The following is a 21,991-nucleotide window of genomic DNA, read 5'->3' on the forward strand; positions in this document are numbered from 1 at the left end:
GACAATAATCAAGATGTACTGAATGATGTCATTTTTTAAACAGCAGAATGAAGAAAATTCAAATTTCTCTGTTACTAATTATTTGTTTTTCAGTTGCTCGGTCATATCAGACTCTCGTCAACCCCATGGACTGAAGCATGCCAGGCTTCCCTGACCTTCACTATCTCCCAGTTTGCTCAAACTCATGTCCATTGAGTCGATGATGCTCTCTAACCATCTCATCCTCTACTATACCCTTCTCCTTTTGCTTTCAAACTTTCCCAGCATCAGAGTCTTTTCCAGTGAGTCAGCTCTTTGCATCAGGTGGCCAAAATAGTGGAGCTTCAGCATCAGTACCTCCAGTGAATATTCAGGGTTGATTTCCTTTAGGACTGACTGGTTTGATCTTATTGCAGTCCAAGGGACTCTCAGGAAGTCTTCTCCAGCACCACAATTCAAAAGCATCAGTTCTTCAGTGCTCAGCCTTCTTTATGGTCCAACTCTCACATCCATACCTGACTACTGGAAAAGCCATAGCTTTGACTGTACACACCTTTGTCAGCAAAATGATGTCTCTGCTTTTTAATATGCTGTCTAGGTTTGTCATAGGTTTCCTTCCAAGGAGCAAGTGTCACCATGGTTGCAGTCAGCCCTGCAGTGATTTTGGAGCCTAAGAAAATAAAATCTGTCACTGCTTCTACTTTTTCCCTCTCTATTTGCCATGAAGTGATGGGACTGGATGCCATGATCTTAGCTTTTTAGTATTGAAGTTTAACCCAGCATTTTCACTCTCTTTTTCACTCTCGTCTAGAGGATCTTTAGTTCCTCCTCACATTCTGCCATTAGAGTGATATCATCTGCATATCTGAGGTTATTGTTATTTCTCCTGGCAATCTTGATTCCAGCTTCTGATTCATCCAGCTGGGCTTTTTGCATGATATACTCTGCATATACGTTAAATAAGCAAAGTGAATTGCCATTTCCCCACCCCATGTGGAATCTTCCCAACTCAGGGTTCTAACTCGCATCTCTGCATCTCCTCTATTACAGGTGGATTCTTTGCCTTTGAGCCACCGAGATTACATGCACTTATAAAGAACTTTCTGAATGAATGACTGAATAAAATGACTAAGTAACTGAAGAATTAAATAGCTAAATCTGACTGTGGAGAAATTTCATAATTCAACAAAATTTATCTTAAGGATTATCAAGCATTGTAATATGTCATGTTACTGAAATTTTTATTGGCAGATGTGTGTTTTTGACATTTTAGTTGTAGTAATTTTTCTGTTACTAATGAGACATTCTAGATGCAGATCTTAGTAGTTGGCAGTGTTCACTTAAATGTTAGGATGTTGAGCAAACAAGGATCAGACAAAGACACTAAGAATAAAAAAATTGGAAATGAGATGTCTATGAAGGGCACTGAAAAACTTCTGTATAATCTTGGGTAACTAGGAAGCCTGTGTGCATGTTCAGAAAAGACCTAAAGAGACCCTAATATCTCAAATATCACTGAGCTTTAGGATCTGTATAACAAAAAATGAGGTCTAAAGCATAGTTGTAAAATGTTGAAATATTAAAGGCGTACTCACACACAAATACACACTCAAAGACTCTTGGCAAATAGTGAAAGATTTTTAAGGAACTGTCTGTTCAACCATTTACTCATCACTAGCCTAGTTGAGTAGAGACCTCAGTGGACACAGAAAACAAAGAATATTGACTTATAGAGTTACTTCAAAAGATTACTAACAAGCAGCAAAAATAACCACAAACAAAAATATCAGACATTGAGGGGAAGGCATAATGAAATACAGTTTCCAAAGGTGATATTTAAAATATGCAACAGTCAAGAAAAAATTATGAGACAGGCAAAGAATCAGGAAATTGTGACCCATACAAAGGAAAAGCAAATCTATGTCCTTGAAGACATGCCAGATATTGGACTTACCAAAGACTCTAAATCAGCAGTTATGCATATGTTAAAAAAAAAAAAAACCAAAAAACAACTAAAGGAAACCACAGCATAAGAACTAAATGATAATATGGAAATGATATTTTATCAAATAGAGATAAATAACCATTGGATTTCTTTTAAAAGAATAAAATAGATCTGGAGTTGAAAATAAATTGAGATTCCTCAGTATGAAGAAAAGAAAGAATAAACTTGAAATAAAGTTTATAGAGTATAAAAGACCTGTGGGACACCATCAAACATAGCAACACAGACATGATAATGAGTCCATTTATTTGAAGACATAATAAATAAAAAAAGCTAGTCACAAAAAGCTTCATGATGTATGAAATGTCCAGTTGTTACCAGGGGCTGGGGGAAGGAGAGATAAGCAGTGACTGTCATTGGTTGTTGTGTTTCTTTTATGGGTGATGACAGTTTCCCAAAATTAGATATTAGTGATTGTTGGAAAACCCTGTGAATGAACTAAAAACACTGAATTGTACACTTTAAAAGAATAAATTCTGTATATAAATTTTACCTCAATAATGTAATAGGGATGAAAATATAGATTTATGAGCCATTAAAATAAATGCTAATTTTAAGAGTAAGAATACAGAGTGCTTTTTAGACAGAAGAAAGCAATGCAAATAGAATTAACTACCACACTACAGATAGTAACCATGGTATTTAATAAAAGTTTGTGGGCTAGAATTAAATAATTTATACTCTTTTCTGGGTACTTTTCACATGAGTTTGCTTATATCTTTTTAATTTATAAATTTTACTCTCCATTCTATTACAGTTCTAAATCTTAACCATTAGATTACACTCTCCAAGGGCAAGGATTATATCAAATTTATGTTTGCACCTCCCATGATACTATGTTCAATGTCTTGTGTATTGTACTTTTTCAAACCACATTAGTTGATGAATAAATGAATACTGTGGCATAAAAGTGCTGTGAATTCTTTCCTAGTACTCAGTTTTAGAGATGTCTAAAATTTTCATCAGGCTTTAAATAACTTATGCTAGTCAGATGTAGAGAAAGCTGAAATAACTGGGAAATTATTCAAAATGAAATCAAGAGTTTTGTGAATCAGACTCATGTTCTCAAACTTACAGAAACTTGAATCACCAAGTCAAATGGATATTAACCCAGACATTTTTCCATGCCTGGGTATAGTTCTGAATTAATATGATCATGACCCATAGATTTATATCAAACTAGCTTCATGTCAAGTTAGATCCATGTGGAAATATTCAGATGGATTCAAGAGCAAAATATTTGATTTTCCTCTTGTTCATACAGTTTCCAGAATGTCCTAAAACTCTTTAGCTAACCCTACTATTATTTCTAATCTTTATTTTATTACATTTTAACTTTTTAAAATTTATTTTTCATTAATTTTTATTGGAATACATAAGATCCGATTTGTTAAATAGTTGTGAATTTCTCTCTCAATCCTATGATTGCTTTCAACATTGAAATGTAAGTGATTTTTCTTCTCAGATATTTGAAAATGAACAACACTATGTCTTGGGTAAATCTTGCTCTGGATGTATGTGTATTCGAATATGCTGACTAAGTAACCATTTTTGTTTCTTGGCAGGGGGACATCCAGCAGTTGTTGATCATAGGTGACCCCAAAGCAGCATATGACTACTGTGAACATTACAGTCCAGACTGTGATTCCTCAGCTCCCGAGGCTGCTCAGGCTCAGGAACCCCAGGTCGACGAGGTGAGGAACATAAGATCAGGGCAGGTTTTCTCATTCCAGTGGTAATGACATAGTTTGCAGTTTCAAGTTGTATCTCTATTTATTCACTTCTAATTAAACTATACCTTTTACTTAATAGTATTTAATAGTGTTTTAATGAGTGCTAACACTTTCACTCTTTCACTAATATTTCAAAGGAGATGCAATTTGAAGAAGACTTTTGATGTTTGTTTCAATCTTAAGTATTTTGTTACTTAATTTCTTAGAGATAGTTCCCTTATATAGTATGTAGAGGATGATATTTTATTTAGGGAGAGATGAGAAAAGAGATAATTTCTCCAACGTTTATTTTTTTCTTGTTACTTTTATAATTAAAGCAGCCTCAAGACAAGGATAACTATTTTCTAGTGTACTTGCCATGTCTTCAAGCCTTTGGCAATTCGTGCAGATGAAAAAAGGATGTTAGGGCTATCTTAAAGTTTTCAGGCTGTGTTGAATATTTAGAAACTCTTTTTTTTCCATTTCTTATAAAGTTAGACTACATTGATATGTAAGTTTTCCTTTTCTTGCACAAGACTTGATACAAAGAGCAATGGAATGGAAAGCAGTATGAACTAATTGCAGTAACTAGATGTTCATATGCTTTGATTAACAGTGCATTACTTTATTTGAAACTCCAGTGTGAAACCATTTTTCCAGGCTGTTTTTGCAAAAAAATTCACCATAATGAAATTTGACCCTATTTTCTCTCAGATAAAAAATATGTACATTTAAGTTAGCCATAGTCATTTTGTCAGACTTGAATATCCCAAAGAAGAGAAAGTATAGTACAATGTACTTTTTATGCAAATTTTTAGGTAAAATTTGTTAATGTGGACTTTCTAGCAATTAAAAAGCAAATTCTGGAAGGAGCTGAGTCTTTAGTTGGCTGCAAAATTTTATTTCTTTCTTAAGATGAAGAGTTTAAAATCTTAGAAGATGGGGTGGAAGTTTATAAACATCAAGATTATCCTTATCTTTGAAAATAACTCAAATAGCTTTCTTCTTGACTTTTAAAATACTATGAAGTACCATCTTTTGAGTTTTACTATTTAGAGCTGGTTAAGATCTTATCTCTTAATTTTAGTTTACTGTTATTTCTGCATGTGAATTAAATTTGAGTTTTACTAATTTTTGACATTACTTTTATTTTTAAGGTATGTTAGTGAATTCTGTTGCACTTGTTCCATAATTTAATGTTAATGTTTCTTTGAAACAGAATAAAGCTTTAAGAAGCTAAAAGGAAAGCAAATATGAGAGAAAAAGAAATTACTTGGATATATGTGTTTGCTTGTCTCCCAGTTCTCAAGTGCTTCATTCTTTTTATTCCCTCATGATTTATTAGAACAATCTGTGAATTCCCTCATGATTTATTAAAGCATTCTAATATCTTCAGGTTTAGTGTTTTTATATCTTAGACACTATGTAGTGGTTCAATATTAAAATTTATAACATTTAGTATATATGTTCAAGACAGATGAGATTTATTAATATTTTGCTCCTGTTTTAAGAAAGATAAGTCTTGTTCTTTTTAGCAACAGATATGGCTCTGATTTTTGGAAGAATGAAGGTATGCATTCTTATTATATCACCTTGAGCTGTTTTATTCCCATGTTTTAATGCTATTTCGTCAGGTAAGCTGACTTATTTTAAGGCAAAATAATATTTTTAACCATTTATCTTAAATTCATTAAAAAGTAGGCTTTCCCTTTTTTACTTTAGTTGTTGATTCAGAAATTTAACATTCTGCTGATAAGTCAAATTTGTTTTTACTAGAAGCATGTGATGAGGAAAAGAATATACTGCTATGATAAGGACTGCATGAAAATCTTGTTGGGTGATCCAATAATAGCATTTCTTAGTTTCTATACTGAATATGTCCTCTTGAAAAAATTTTTTGAAGAATCAGCTCTCACTTTTTCCCCCAATACTAAATTACATTGATACTTCAGTAATAAAAATCTTTTACTAGTATGAAAAACACCTGGTTAATAGAATTGTAAGCCATCCTTATATTACTTTTGAACTATAGCCATTTATGTGTCATTATATTACAAGTATGCATTTTAATAATTGTACAATAGATATTTTGCCTATGCAAAATACAAATGCAATGTTACCAATGAATAAAGAACATATAGTGCAAAATAGAGCATCAAACATACATGTTGTACTTTATACTGCTTAATTTTCCATTAATAAATTTGTGACAATCCCATATTATCATTATGATTTGGATTAATAAATATGTCAATTTATTTTATAAATTAACTCAAGTGCATTTTCCTCAACTTGTGATTTTGTATGGCTCATATCTTCTAAATAGCATATTTTAATTCATTCTTCAGATTCAATTTTTATGTGTTTGGTGCAACATTGCATCATAATCAGAGTGAAATGTAAAATGATAGATTTAAATATAGTATTAATATGAAACTATTATTCAACTTGAACCTCCACAATACCATTTATGTAGCAAGTAACCAATATTAAAATTATGGTGGTTGGGGAATTTTCCCACCACGTTAAATAATCCTTCTATCTTAATTAGAAAATTAGTTGTTAAATCCGCATATGTTTCTTTCTTAATATGTTGAACACAACACAGACTGCAATGTCATATGTACAGTAGGGAATTAATATTTTTATTTTTCATATCAGTATAAAACAGGAAAAGGAAGAAGCAGCAAGAGAAAAACACTGTTTTATAAAGAACTTTATTACCTTTAATTTTTTGCATTTAATATTTATCAGATATCCTAGTTCTCCTAGATGCACAGATATTTGCTGATGCCACTATTTTTCTAACAACTTGAATAAGAAAAGACTTAACAACATTTCCAGAAAAAGTCCCTTTCTCCTCACATATTTTAATTTATGCTAGGCAACTCCCAAATCGTAGGAGAAATTCTATCACTGCACGTCTTTTTGCACATGTTCATCTGATTAATTGCAACTAGTTCTCTCTTCTTTACCTGTCTTTGAAGCATCACAAAATTCTGTAATGAAAAGAGAGAATCATTTCCAAAAACAGATTGTAAAGCTTCATGTAGACCAGCAAATTCCTACATGTGTCAATACCCACCAGAGGGGATGTTGTTTAAAGAAATAAGGAGAACAGAAGCAGTGATTCTTTTCACTGACTTCTGAATGGCTCTAAGAAAAACATGTGCTTTCATGCCTAAGATAGTGAGCACATTACCTCCTTCATTATTCCACCACCACAGCTAGTCTGGTTGATCTCCACGTGGAAAAAGTTAAAGCAGAAGAGAGAATTATGGAGGTTAGAAGAGGTTTCATCCTATAAGGAAAAAAAAAAAAGAAAAAAGAAAAACATGATATAAAGATAGTAAAGGTAACTGGCTACTTTGAATACCAGGCTTCATTCAAGATGCGTTAAAGATGCTTTTAAATTGTCTATTTTTACAATCTTTCTTGGTTTTACAATCCTTCTTGCGATTGGTTTGCAATATGTTTCATTATATGTCTTTATGAAATTTGCCTTCATTTGCATTGCTATAGCTAATAGTGCTTATTAGAAGGTCCAGTGATCACAAGTCTCTAAAAGACATGGTGTGAAGAGTTATTTTTCTGGCACATTGAAAGGGAACCATTGGCAATTTAAAAAGGCCAAGAGAGGTCCACTTGGGATATAATTGAAATTTTGCCAAATACTTAGGGATTTCCAAATAGACTGCTTTTAGCATATATGTATGTGTGTATATATACACACACACATATGTATATATGTACCTAAGTATATATATACATAAATATACTAAACATAACTTATATGTATATATACATATACAAGTATATGTATACATATACATAAAGATATATTATAAATAATATATACATATATATTAGCATTTTAGCTTATTGGTTTGCTGCTTAATAAAGATTTTTGTTATATATGACCTTAATAGAATTACAGTTATTTTGATTAAAACCAATAATATATGTTTAACATTAAAATTTCAGTAGAGATATTTGGCTTTGAAGGTAAACACATTTTCCTCAAAATTAAGTATTAATTGTTTTTCTTATCCCTTTATTGAGAAATATACTTTTCTCTCTTAATTTTTTTAATAAAAAATAATCTAGTATTCCATCTTTCAAGTTACATTTACATGTTTTAAGATACCCAAGTGTTATGCTCTTTTTCAATAGAAAAAACACAATATTTGCAAAAATTGGTACAGTGTGTTAAATATAAACAGATCTAATTTTGAATCTTTTAATGGTTCACAACTGTGCTCATTTTGATCTTAAGTTTATAACAAATTAGTTTCTGAATAGATTTTAGATTTTTTTTCCCATTGGTTCTATTATTCCAAATAGAATATAGAATAATTTCATGTTCCTTCTGTTCCCTTTCCTTCCTCTCCCCTTTCCATCCCACAACTGATATGAAAATTCTTTCATACTTGGGAAAACTATATTTAAACATGCAGTTCAATGAAAAAAAAAAAAGCACCCATTGAAATTGCTATAAATAAATGAGGTTTGTGTAGCAATTTTTACAAATCAAAATTAACATGAATATTTAACAACTATGGACAATAACTAAGCCCAAGTATGTAACTGCTATGTTTGAATTAATATTAAGAATTAAAAGTTTGAATTAATATTCTAAACTTTTAATTTCTTCACACTCCTAACCACTGTTCTGCTCTTAGAAAACCTGCTTTGTCAGTATTTTATTATACTCTGTATATGATAGCATTACTTCTTGTAACACAAGCAATATTTAGATAACAGTATTTCCTTGTCTCTTAACTTAACCAGTAAAAGTTAAGAACACGATTCCCATTTTGTTAATAGTATTACCAGCAACTAACAAAATTGCCTGATATTTTTTCCTTTGCGATGTAGTATGCACCTGAGGATATAATGGAATATGACTATGAGTATGGGGAAGCAGAATATAAAGAGGCTGAAAGTGTAACAGAGACACCCACTGTAACTGAGGAGACAATAGCACAAACCGAGGTAAAAGCAAAGTAGAACCTTTGTGTATGGTGTCCTGGTGTTTGTCATCCTGTGGTTCCTTATGTCCACTCTTCCTCAAACTTATCGTCAATCTTTCATTCATCTCATTTCTATGACCCAATAACTGATTTTTATTTGACAGTAGCAGCTGTCCTGAAAGAATGACGCTTGGTTTGCTTTGCTTATTCTTCCTTTCATCCATGCTCTTCATTTCCATTTTCATTTTATTTATGTTTTCCATTCCATCTTTCACCACATTTTACAGAAAAAGAAATTCAGTTTCAAAATGAAGATGAAGACAGTGGCCACTAATTCAAAGGAAAAGTCCAAAAAGTTTACAGCCCCTAAATCTGAAAAATTTGCATCCAAGAAGAAGAAAACTTATCAAGCAGCAGCAATGGCCAAGCTAGGGGTAAAGGTAGCAAAGAAAAAGCAATCAAGATCTCTCCTAGATAAGCTGGAAGATCTCTGATGATGAGTCATTGTCCTACCCCAACTAGATAAATACTCATTTGGCTAATACAGTACCCTAATTATCATGCTTTCCATAGATTTTGGATTACCTTAACATTTTTACTAATTACTTTTCTTTTGAATTCACTATTAGGCAAATACTGTTGATGATTTTCAAGAATACAACTATGGGACAGAAAGTTATCAGACAGAAGCTCCAAGGAGTGTATCTGGATCAAATGAGGTAATGCTCATAGACAGCATTAAATCGCAGTTCAAATTTTTTAAATGTGCAATATTTCTTGATATATTTTACTCTGGAAGAATCTACAACCTCTGAAAAGTTTGATGTTTTTATTCCTTTACTGAAGTAAGAGAAACAATAGCACTGGCTCACTATTACTAAAAACAGTTCATTTAGAATTAATCCCAATTCAGGTTTGCATGACTCTGCTTCATGCAAATGCTAAATTGATCAAACTGAATTGGCTGCCATCATTTTCTTGATTGCTCCTGAGATAGAGCAAGCTTCTCAAAATGTTGTGATTAAGGGTACTCACAACATGACCTTTCTGTGAGGAGGAAAATCCTCCAAAAAAAAAAAATTGTATCATCAAATGATACAATTAAAATTTACTCCATCTGACCAATAATCATGCATTTTTATGACACAAATATTTTGAGAAAATATAGTCTTAGTTGATTTTAATGTCTGTTTACATTTTTAAACTTAATTATGGTTAAAATAATATATTTTAACTTTTCCCAGTCCTTTCTATGAAAATATTTAAGTATATTCAGGTACAAATTAGAACAATCTTCCTGAATTTCATATTATGCATATATTCCGATTATGAGAAAATAAGTATATAATTCAGTTTAACTTTGTTAAATTTCTTCACTGTATGAGGATTAACTGAATCATTTTAATTAATAAAAATATTACATCACATATGTCCCAGTGGGACTTTACATGAAAACACATATTTTAGAATAATAACATTTTAGGGTAAGAACAGATTTCAAGTCCAAATCTTGTCCAAGTTAATCCAAATTAATCAAGTTAATCATTTTCCAAAAATGGTTATCTTAAGATGTTTATTTACATGCCCAAATTCTTTCAACTTTTTAGCTCAGAGCTATGTGCACAGTACTATTCTGATTCTGGGTAATATGTACTCTGTAATGATAGTATATCCTCATTGTCTAAGAAGACAAAATATTATGGTTATTGGACATGTTATTTTAGTTAACAATTGCTGAATTAGTCATTAACCACTTTTTTCATTCACATGACTTTATGTAGCATACTTATTATTAAGTATTATTATATTATCTAGATTCGCTATGTCATAGTAAACAAGTTATTTCAAAATGAAATTCAAAAGTAGCAAGATACATTATTTATTCTGAACTTCATCAAAATCACAGCATGTCCAAAAATTACCTAATGAATGTTATTCAGATTTATGCTATTAATGAGGAATTATTTATAAAAAGGAAATTATACTAGTGTTATTTTTCTATATCTCTGTGAGTAGTTTGATTATAATTATATCACATTAAAATCCTGATATAATTTTTACTTTTAAGTGAATAGGCTCATACTCTTTATGAGATTATACAGTGATCTATTTTATTGTATTAAATTCTGAGGACTATAATTTATATTTTCTTCCCTTTAAAGAACTCTTTGTGATATAATACTGCACTAAATACTTGGAGCTCTGAGTAAATATTGCAATGATAAATCTCAATATTGGCATTAATATATTATTTTTTGGATTGAGTCCAACTTACATAGTTTTCTTATAGAAATTTTATTTCAGTATGAGGTTCTGTGAGACCTGAAAATTAAGTTAAGCTTTAACTAAATATTGCATATATATATTATTTGAGTCAAATTATAAAGTAGATATCAAATTGCATAACAAGCTGTTTCCAATGAACAAGCAAATACACATGTTGAATCTATGTGAATATTTGCAGTTTATTGACAAAGGTGCTTTGAAAGCAATATTTTCTTGTGCATTCCATTGTACAAAAATATTCCTTTCAATGATATTGAAAGACTATCTTTCCCAGCCTTCAGACTTGCTTGAGTAGTACTCAAACCACTTCCCATCACATGCCATCAAACTGTATTTGCAAATGCTTACCTTGCTTTACTAACAGTAAACTTCATTTCTCCAATTCCTTACAACATAAATTAATAGCCAAATCCAGTTGAAGAAGTATTTACTGAAGAATATCTAACTGGAGAGGATTATGATTCCCAGAGGAAAAATTCTGAGGATATGCTATATGAAAACAAACAAATAGACGGCAGGGACTCTGATCTTCTGGTAGATGGAGATTTAGGCGAATATGATTTTTATGAATATAAGGAATATGAAGATAAACCAACAAACCCCACTAATGAAGAATTTGGTCCAGGTGTTCCAGCAGAAACAGATATCACAGAAACAAGTGTAAGTCAGTATTATGCTCTGTGTCATTGCATGTCTTATTTCCGGTGTATTTTCATGTTCATCTTGATGTCTTTTCAGGTTTAAAATATAAATTGTTCTTATATAAATCATGAATGTTGATCACTACTAAGAGACCTTGATAGATTCTTCCTCATGGAGATCTCAGGCCACACTATTGGCATCTTCTTTTGAAAGAATAATCTTTAATAGACTTGTATCCAAATTTTCTTAGCACTGATAAGATTAAATCAGTCATTGTCATTCTGGATACCAAGACTATTTTCTAGCTTTTAAACAGTTTAATTGATCTTTCTTATTTGGTGAAGTTCAGTAATTCACCATATTAATTATCATTTTATTGTAATAATTATTATTTAAACTTTTGAACCTCTTTACTAATTTCTTTCCACCAGTTCTATTATTTTGATTTTAATTTGAAGACACTTTTTGTATATTGCCTTTGAATAATAACTGAGGTCAATAGATACCATTATTGTGTATAATATGTCTTTCAGAAGCAATTGTTCAATCTCACTCAAGGTTTAGCATTAATGTTCATTGTGTTTTCCTTTGTATATTTTCAGTATTTAAAACTTTAATTGGTTTCTATGTTAAAAATTATGTTTTAATAAATTGTTTAAATTCACTTATATGGTTAAATAACCTTTTAAAAATACTTAAATAGCCTTATTTACTTAAAGACAGGCTCCTTGAATTTTTCACTCAACAGATAAATGGCCATGGTGCATATGGAGAAAAAGGACAGAAAGGAGAACCAGCAGTAGTTGAACCTGTAAGTACTGGTGTGAATATGTTGTAAAGGTTGATACAGTGATTTGTATCATGAGCTATCACTGCTGCAAATTATTATGCATGTTCATGTAGTACCATTGAAAATTCTATATGTCTAAACATTTATAATGCCACAAGTAAGTGAGTTAGTAAATCCAGTTCTGGCAAGTAGAATTTCAATAAATCAAAAAAACAGAGAGATAGAGAATTTTGGAATTTGAAAATAGCTGACAATCTTTTAATCTAATTCTTTCCTTTTATAACTAAGGGACTTAAGAGCTAAAGGGTTTAAGTAGCTTTCCTGAGGTTCAAATGTTTGGTAGTTGATCTATGACCTGAATTTGTCTCTTTTATTTTCCAGTTCAGTGATTTTTTTCCTCTAAGTGCTGTGACTTGACTTTATTAGAAATATATTATTTAACAAAGTACTTACTTGTTTCATATCCAAATAACATCATATAATTATATGAAAATATTCTCTTTATAATTTGCCTCCTTTTCTTCCATTGGAAGAAAAGTGATTTTTCAGATTTATATTAATGTTACTACCACTCAAGATATTAGTAAGAAGCAAATTCTTATTGGAAATCAATTTTGCTGTCGTTCTCCTTAATCAGCAATTTGGGGGAAAGTATTGCATTAGAAATAACGGAAGTATGTTGAACTGCTTAAGCTCATGAAAATCATTTCAGAAACTGCAAGGACGAATTTTTTTTTAAGAGATGGAGAAGATAAACATAAAAAAGATGCATCTCTAAGAACACTGTAGTCTGTTACTCCAAAATTTGAGAAAGCGCATCATATGCTCACCAACATCTTTAAAAACAATTTTCAGAATAAATTTGTCTTTGTTATGCAAGGTTACAACTTGCTTTTAAAATGACAAGACAATTTTCAGAGTAGAATCATAAACTTTGTAGAATTGGGTTCTTATCCTGAAATAGTATTCTATTTCTTGTCTATTTAAGAACTTACATTTATGCCCAATTCTTTAACATGGACTTTTCTCCCCTTTCCCTGAATTAAAGTGCTTAGGTGCTCTTTCTCCCACCCTTCCATTCACACAGCAAACATTTATCATGTTCTTGCTTTGTACCAGGTGTTATTCTGGCTGCTAGCAAAAATTTGGTTAAATGTATTTGCCCTTTTGGGGAGCACTTAGTATATTCTTTTTGTAACATTACTTATCTGAATATTTGTTTCCTTGCTAATTAGTTCATAGATTTTCTCCGGGCAGGAATTATGTCTTCTATCATTTTGAATTTCCTCCCTCCCCTGTGCAAAAATGCTTGTAATTATCTTTGTATGTAGGAGCAGATAATTCACCTTTTAAAGTGCTGTGATGTGGTGCTTTCATAGATCCAATTAGATAAGAGGTTAGGGGTTCCATTGCCCTAGTAATGACTTTATCTTTTCTTCAACTGTAGGGCATGCTTATTGAAGGACCACCAGGGCCTGCAGGACCTGCGGTATGTAATGTTTTAAGATTATTTTTGTCTTGATTTTTTTAAATCAGATATAAGATTTCTATTATATTGTTGAACATATATATTTTATTTGAATATGGAGCCTCCCTGATGACTCAGTCAGTAAAGAATCTGCCTGTAATGCAGGAGACCTGGGTTTGATCCCTGGGTTTGGAAGATCCCCTGGAGGAGGGCATGGCAACCCACTCCAGCATTCTTGCCTGGAGAATCCCCATGGACAGAGGAACCTGGTGGACTACAGTCCATAGGGTCACAAAGAGTCAGACGTTCCTGAGTGACTAAGCACACACACACACACATTTGAGTATTGAATTATAGAGGCAAGTACTTAGAGGACCTGGTGGCCTTAAATCAGTTTCTGATTTGGCTATCCAAATGATACTCTTTTGAGAGTTATTAAATTAAATTTTGTTTTCAATATTTTTGTTGCTTAATTATCTCTGACTTTTCTAACCTCATCTTCAACTTTGTACCTGAAAATTATAAAAAATATATAAAGGCTTTCTTTTCTTTTTAGAGGTATAAGCATATCTCAATGAATGGAGTTGAGAATTCTAAGTAGACTATAGCTGCCTTTATCATACTACCAAATGTAGTGATTATCAGCTTCCATTGTCATTTTTTAGTAAGGCTGTTGTTACTCATCAGTTTGTCTTTACTGTCAGGGAGTTGTACTAATCTAACTTTGTAAGAAATCTTCTTTCTTTTGTGGAATTAACTAAATTCTTTTCATGTGAATTAAATCTATTATACCCATGCCTATAAATACTTACACGCATAGAAGAAGATAAATGATTTCTAGATTTCAACTTTGTGATCACATTTTTGCAGTCTAATTGAATGAGTATACAATTTCTTTCACAAGAGCCGGGAACCAGCTTCCACCTCAGGGACTATACATTGGCAGGATCTCCTTTTCTGTTCTTCCATGGAATGTCTGAGTCTACCCTGAGAACAGCCTTGTAGAGGAAGAGTTGAGCTCCCTATAAAGTGGCCGCTATGTGTTCTGTTTTTATGTGAAGGTTAATAGGCCAGTTGTTTGGGAGAAACTGTTTGTTTATGAAATATAAATGAGTTCGTCTTTGATTTTGGTAGGATGAATTTGCCTGAATACTAATAAAGTCAGGAATCTGGCTCATCATGGTTTATTTCTCTGTAGGGTCTTATGGGTCCTCCAGGTCTACAAGGCCCCACTGGACCCCCTGGTGATCCTGGCGAGAGGGTAAGTGAAGGTATTCAAAAGAATGCAATTTAAATAAAAAGAATTAAAATATATTCTACAAATTTAAGATATTATTCTTCTCACTTGAATAACATGTGAGTTCAATGTGCAAAGCTTTGTTTAACTTTTCTAACTATAATTTTAAAAATGAGAGGAGAGAATATGCATTGATCTTATAATGAGTAAGAAATTTTTTATTATTTATAATCAATTTTCATTTTGGTATGAACTTGATACATTAGAGCAAGTTCTTCCTTTGGAATTAAGACATATTTTCCAGGAACTACTACAACTGTTTAGCTGAATGCTGGTAGAATGAGTTACTAAGCCTGCATCCTAATTTGAAGATAGTGTCCTGGGTCACATGGTGAAATAGACTATTTATGTTAAGTCTGTCAAAACTCTTCTTGCAAAATCCCTTCTTTCTTCTTCCTTGAGTAGCAATAAATTTATGTATCATTTAAATTATGTAAAACTAGTGCGGTGAAATACAATCCTCTCTAGATATACTTACTATTAATAAAACAAGATTAACCAAGGAGTAGAGGAAAAATGAAAAATTAGGTAATGTAGAGTTATGGCATTCAAAGTTATTCAGTTTCTAATAATTTAATTATTTTGTTTATTTATTAATTTTGTTGATTTCATTTACTTCCTTAGGGTCCTCCAGGACGTCCTGGTTTACCAGGGGCTGATGGTCTACCTGGTCCTCCTGGTACCATGTTAGTGTTACCGGTATGTATTTTTACTGTTATAAAGATAACCTGATGTTTTGTCATTGCTGAAAAATATTGCAGAATCATATTATAGATCAATCAAAAATCTACTGTATAAGGTAGAAATACTTAAAATGAAGCAGCCTCCAGTAACTGGAAAATTTAATAAAGCAAAATTCTGGTAAATATTAACTTTGCAGTAGAACTAAGCCTTTATTATTTCATTATATTTTGACACCAAAGCTTAAAGGACTTAGTGTTTTTAATTGTGTACTTTATCCTGAGTCATATGGGTGACATGAATTTCATGTATTACATAAAATTAATATACTGTTTACCACCATATAGACACTAGCTGATACTTTTTAAATAACATATATTTATACTGTTATTATTCTTTGCCCCCAAATTATTTATTTTACCTTAAGATTGCTTTTTAAAGTTGCACAAGGAATTCATATTAAAATGGCCTTGCTACCCAAAAGCAATCTACAGATTTAATGCAATCTCTCTCAAATTACCCATGTCATTTTTCACATAACTATCAATGGAATAAAAAAAAAAATCCTAAAATGTATATGGAACCATAAAAGGCCCAGAATTGCCAATACACTACTTGAGAAAATGAACGAAGCTGGAGACATAAGTTTTCCAGACTTCAGATAATACTACAAAATTACAGTAATCAAAACAGCATAAAGCTGGCACAAAAAGACAAATGGATCAATGGAACCGAGGAGAGAGCCCAGAAATAAACTGACATACCTATGGTCAATTAATCTTTGACAAACAAGGAAAGAATATACAATAGGGAAAGCCTGTCTTTTCAGCAAGTGGTATTGGGAAAGTTGGACAGCCAAATATTAATCAATGAAGTTCAAACATACCCTCACACTATATACAAAAATAAACTCAAAGTGTTTTAAAGATTAACAGTAAGACATGATACCATAAACCTTCTAGAAGAGAACATAGGCAAAACATTGTTTGACATAAATCATAACAATGTTTTCATGGGTCAGTCTCCCAAGGTGATAGAAACAAAAGCAAAACACAAATGGGACCTAATCAAGCTTATAAACTTTTGCACAGTGAAGGATACCATAAATAAAACAAAAAGGCAACCACTAGACTGGGAGAAAATACTTGCAAAATATGCAGCCATCACTGACTTAATTTCCAAACTGTATGTCTCTTATAGCTTAATAACAACAACAGCAAAACCAAAAAAAACCACACACACAATCAAGAAATAGATGGAAGGACTAAGTAGGCATTTTTCTAAAGAAGACATACAAATTATCAATAGGAACAAGAAGAGATGCTAAACATTGCCAACTATTAGATAAATAAAAATCCAAACTATAATGGGATATAAACTCAGCCAGTCAGAATGGCCATCATTTAAAAGACTACAAGTTATAAATGCTGGAGAGGATGTGGAGAAAAGGGAATTCTCCTACACTGTCAGTGGGAACTTAAATTGATGTACCTTCTATGGAAAACAGTATGAAGGTTCCTTAAAAAACTAAAACTTAAAAAACTAAAATAGGGTTACCATTTGGCCCAAGAGTTCTACTCCTAGGCATATATCTGGAGAATACTAAAATTTGAAAAGATACATGTACCCCAGTGTTCATAGCAGCTCTCTTTACAATAGCCAGGACATAGAAGCAACCTAAATGTTCAGTAACAGATGAATGGATAAACAGGATGTAACATATATGTGTATAATAATGGAATACTATTTAGCTATTATTAATAAAAAGCAGCATGGATGAAACTAGTGATTATCATACTGGCTAAGGTAAGTCAGACAGAGAAATACAAATATACAATATCACTTATACGTGAAAACTAAAACATGATACAAATGAACTTATTTACAAAACAGAAACAGACTCACAGACTTAAAAAGCAAACTTATACTTACCAAAGGAGAAGAAAGGGGGAGAGATAAATTAGCAGATAAAAGCTGCTATACATAAAAATATAAACAGGTTCTATTATATAGCACAGGCAGATATATTCAATTATGATAAACCATAATAGAAGAGAATATGAGAATATATATAATACACATATATTCAGTATGTATATACATATCAATTCTCTGTAATACCAGAAGCTAACACAACTATGTAAATCAAATACACTTCAAAAAAAATGTATAAAGTTGCCCAAGTTCTTGTGAAAAAATAGGTTTATCTATTTAAATATAATATAGACTCAAGTAATAATAATGTAGCATGAGAAACTTATTCATCCTGCATTTTGAGTTAAAAATAAAAAGGAGTTTTGGCATTTTATGAAAGGATACAGAAAGGATGTTTCCTAGTATAATTACTTAAGAAAAGGTAAACAAGCTGAATCCATCTCAAGGAAGATTTCCTCTGTGTTCACAGAGATTCTAGAAGTTTTGCTCAGAAAATAGCAGTTGATCTATAACACTATTGAACTGAGTGCATTTAGAATTTTCACAAATGAGTGGATAGAGTGGTTAGGGTTTGTGCAGGTAAAGAAATGGATGATGGCTTATTCCAGAGTTTTCAAAAATTATGGAATTTAAAATTGTAGATTCTATAGTCTCTTCTAAAAGTGGTAAAGCATGGTCTAGAGAACCTCCATAAGAAATAAAAGGAAAATTTAGAAAAAATCAAGGTATGATTCATGATGGAATTACCTCGCACTTTGTAAAATCTCATAATTTTAAGTAAGTAGTGTTTAATCTAGTAATTAAGGCACCTACTTGAGAAAGTCTGATTTTGAGCTTCTGTATGTTATTATCTTTTCTTAGTTTCGTTATGGTGGCGATAGTTCCAAAGGACCAACCGTCTCTGCTCAGGAAGCTCAGGCCCAGGCCATTCTTCAGCAGGCTCGGGTAAGAAAGAATCAACATGTAGTCCCATAATTGTGTTCAATTACAGAAGAGAGAGAGAGAAAGAGACAGAGAGAGAGTGTGTGAGGTGTGTGTGTGTATGTATCTGTGTATGTTATGAACAAAATTCTACATAGTACATTGAATCTAGATGGAGAAGATGCTAAGAAAATATCTGTTTTTCCAGTAAGAATATTTTATTTAATATTGAATTTAAACGACTGGCCTTTGCAGTATTACTACACATAATTCTTGTAAAAACACACAAATCATAACACACACATTTTCTAATTTTATTCAAAGAAGGCTGATGGTGGATTTATACGTAACACCCTTTATCTTTCACATCCAGTTTTCCCTGCTAAAGCATATGTCGTATGTTGGTGATCAATGAATAGAGTAAGAGGGTAAACTTTTAAATAATTTTTCCATCCAAACTTACAAATTATTTATTCAGGATATCCCAATTAATCCAGCAATTTCAGTTTCTTAGGCATTCTTGTGTAGGAAAGAAACCTTCAAATATGCAGTCTATGCATGAAACATTGTAATATATATTTTATTTTTCCCAGATCTGCTCAGTTCATACTTCATTGTCAACTAAAAATTTTCCACTATCTGCATACATGTAGAATATAAAATTGTTTATTTTTAAATTTGCTCCAGTATAATTAAAATATAAATAAAGAAATCAAAATAATGGATCAGGAAAGAGTTGAAAGTGATATAATACTTTTATTCATAGTGTAGTCTTGTTTTCTTTTCAAGGAGAAAGGAAATAAAAGGCTTACAGTGGTATGGATATGAGTTCCTGCTTCCTAAGTGATATAAATCATTTTGGTGATAACAATTTATCATCATAAGTTTATGATTGCATAAATTATATGAAAATATAAGTCTGTTAAGCTGAAAAAATGTCATTGGTTACATCATTTATAAAGACAATGAAAATTTAAAATGCTTTTTTATTAGATCTTGACATGATAGAAGTCTAAAAATATTTAAATTGATTTACTAATGGTGCATACAACTTATAAATTATATTACTTTGGGCAAGTTTTAGGTAATTATTTGAGCTTAAATAGTTTATTAGGCCATTGAATTCCTAATTTTATTAGTCCTTTTAATCTACTTGGAAATAGGTAGCAAGCATTATAATTCCAATTTTTCAGATATTTAATCTCAAGGATTAAGAAGTGTATTGTCAAAAATCTCATGGTGAGTCAGTAGTGTAATTTTGGAGATATTACTGTTTTCATCTTATGCACTTTTCTAATATGATTTTACATATTATTTCTATTGTAATATTTTTATATCTGCTATGGTAATCTAAATATTCACCTTCGGAATCACTAATATTCAAAAATAGCACACCACATTAATTTAACATCTGTCAAATATTTATCTTTTTACTCTAATTGTTCCAGCTTTTCAAGTATGCTAATTTCACATTTCTAATATTCAGTGTCAATAGTGCATGTAATCAGTCTATTATGCCTATGCTTCTATAAAATAAATGTATTTTTCCATAAAGCACTAAATTTGAGATTTGTTAAAATAGCTATATTATCTTAAAACTTCCTGATCAATTTTGCTTGTGTTTGGCTTGAATTGTCAGAGCTTTTCCTAAGATACTGCTAGAAAACTTACTTAAAAAGCATCTCAAATTGTTCACAACTGAAAGTATTTTCAATGAGAATTGCACCTACGTATTGAAGAGAAATTTATGCAATATTCTGAATGTACATTTGAGTAGAAAAATGATCAGACATTAAGTTTCTTATTAGATATTAACATCTATTTTTACTTTTATCATTAGATAAATCATAAATATGTAGTATAAGACTGTACAAGTTACAACAGTTTAAAAAAGGTTTGATACTTATTATGTCATTGCCATTCTAGAAACATGACTCTTCAGTAATCAAATACTCTTTCTACATAGCTATTATGCCTCTGTTGATCAGGCTGTTACTCAGGGGCAACTTGTACAAATAATTATTGTGGTTTAATATGCTCATCCAAGGTAGTATTCCTGAATTTGCTGTATTTTGTTTTCTAGATTGCTCTGAGAGGTCCACCTGGCCCAATGGGTCTGACTGGAAGACCGGGTCCTGTGGTAGGTTATCCAATAAGATTTTATATATTTAAATTCCTGTATTTGTAGTTCCTTGTGCAGCTTTGGTCAGGCAGTTTTCATATCTCTGGCTGGTGAAAGTAAGGTAAATAAATAGACTTACACTTCATTTTGTTTCCATTTAAAAGAATCTATTTGAATTCAGTCCTCAGTAAATTTTAATGAAAAAGTTGTGGTAGGAAGTTCCCAAATAATACAATGAAAAATATAATTGAATCACATGGTCAATTATTAACTTTTCAAACAATATTATTTATTTGTACAATAGAGTTATTGAATTTCAATTTTACAATAAGTTCTTGAGATTTAATTTTATGTTAAAAAGAATTGATTAAAGAAGCAAAACTATATGAGGCTGATGAAAAATTGTCCATAATCTTAGGAGAAAACAAGAGATGTGGCTGAAACTTTAAGTTGCCTATGGTATTTCATGAATTGTTTCAGATATTAGAAAAACTATTTTGTCTTTCAGAGACTCTTGGAAAATGTGTTTTGTTTTTCCTTATAAGCTTACTGAAAAGCTAATGTGGTCTGTATATTTAAAAAATATTCTCAAATATTTTGAAATTTGCCAAATGCTAAGGAGTATAGCAATTCACACAAACACACACACACACACACACAACAAAAGATTCTTTTTAAATCATACTTTTTTTTTAAGAGAAAAGAACACTGTAAAATTCCAACCTAGTTTTACATTAATTTTAAAATTAATGGAATAATTTATAATTTAACTATTTGTTTTTTGATATAAAAAGCTGTACTATACTTTCGATATGATCTTATATGCACAATATATTTTATTGAAATAATAGTATTTGTAGAAATTTTTATGCTTAACATTAAAAGTTTATTTTTGATTTGCTGATTGGATACAACAAAACTTTTTTATTCAAATTTGAATCAATTAAATAGTTTTCTAATTCTGTTTTATTGACCTTATTGGGATGCTAGTTTTCTTCGTGTAGTTTACTCAAGTGTTTTTTATGTATTTTTCCATATATTTATAGTTCCTTGAATTCATTCTTGAAATTTTATAACATTTTATAAAGTTTCAGGGCTATACACTCAATCATACGAGCTCATGTGGAACATGTGTTCTGGCAGTATGTTCCACAGAATTTAAATTATACAATTCTAAATG

General features: G+C 31.2%; 1 protein-coding gene across 6 annotated transcripts in view; it reads left to right on the forward strand.

The window, feature by feature from the left end:
* COL11A1 (collagen type XI alpha 1 chain) overlaps nt 1-21,991 on the forward strand; it is a 240,313-nt gene that overhangs the window by 91,756 nt on the left and 126,566 nt on the right. For 2 of the 6 annotated variants that reach the window (XM_081492915.1, XM_081492916.1), the window contains 10 exons: nt 3,550-3,678; nt 8,575-8,691; nt 9,299-9,388; nt 11,361-11,615; nt 12,346-12,408; nt 13,835-13,876; nt 15,054-15,116; nt 15,777-15,851; nt 18,630-18,713; nt 20,773-20,829. In XM_081492915.1, the coding sequence (XP_081349041.1) occupies nt 3,550-3,678; nt 8,575-8,691; nt 9,299-9,388; nt 11,361-11,615; nt 12,346-12,408; nt 13,835-13,876; nt 15,054-15,116; nt 15,777-15,851; nt 18,630-18,713; nt 20,773-20,829 (975 nt within the window). Of the gene's footprint in view, nt 1-3,549; nt 3,679-8,574; nt 8,692-8,956; nt 9,110-9,298; nt 9,389-11,360; nt 11,616-12,345; nt 12,409-13,834; nt 13,877-15,053; nt 15,117-15,776; nt 15,852-18,629; nt 18,714-20,772; nt 20,830-21,991 lie in introns of all 6 variants that reach the window. The other 4 variants (XM_081492917.1, XM_081492919.1, XM_081492918.1 and 1 more) reach the window with 4 other exon arrangements.

The sequence above is a fragment of the Giraffa tippelskirchi genome, chromosome 5 (assembly GCF_054371585.1).
Source record: "Giraffa tippelskirchi isolate mGirTip1 chromosome 5, T2T-mGirTip1v1.2.pri, whole genome shotgun sequence".
NCBI classification, from domain to species: Eukaryota; Metazoa; Chordata; class Mammalia; order Artiodactyla; family Giraffidae; genus Giraffa; species Giraffa tippelskirchi.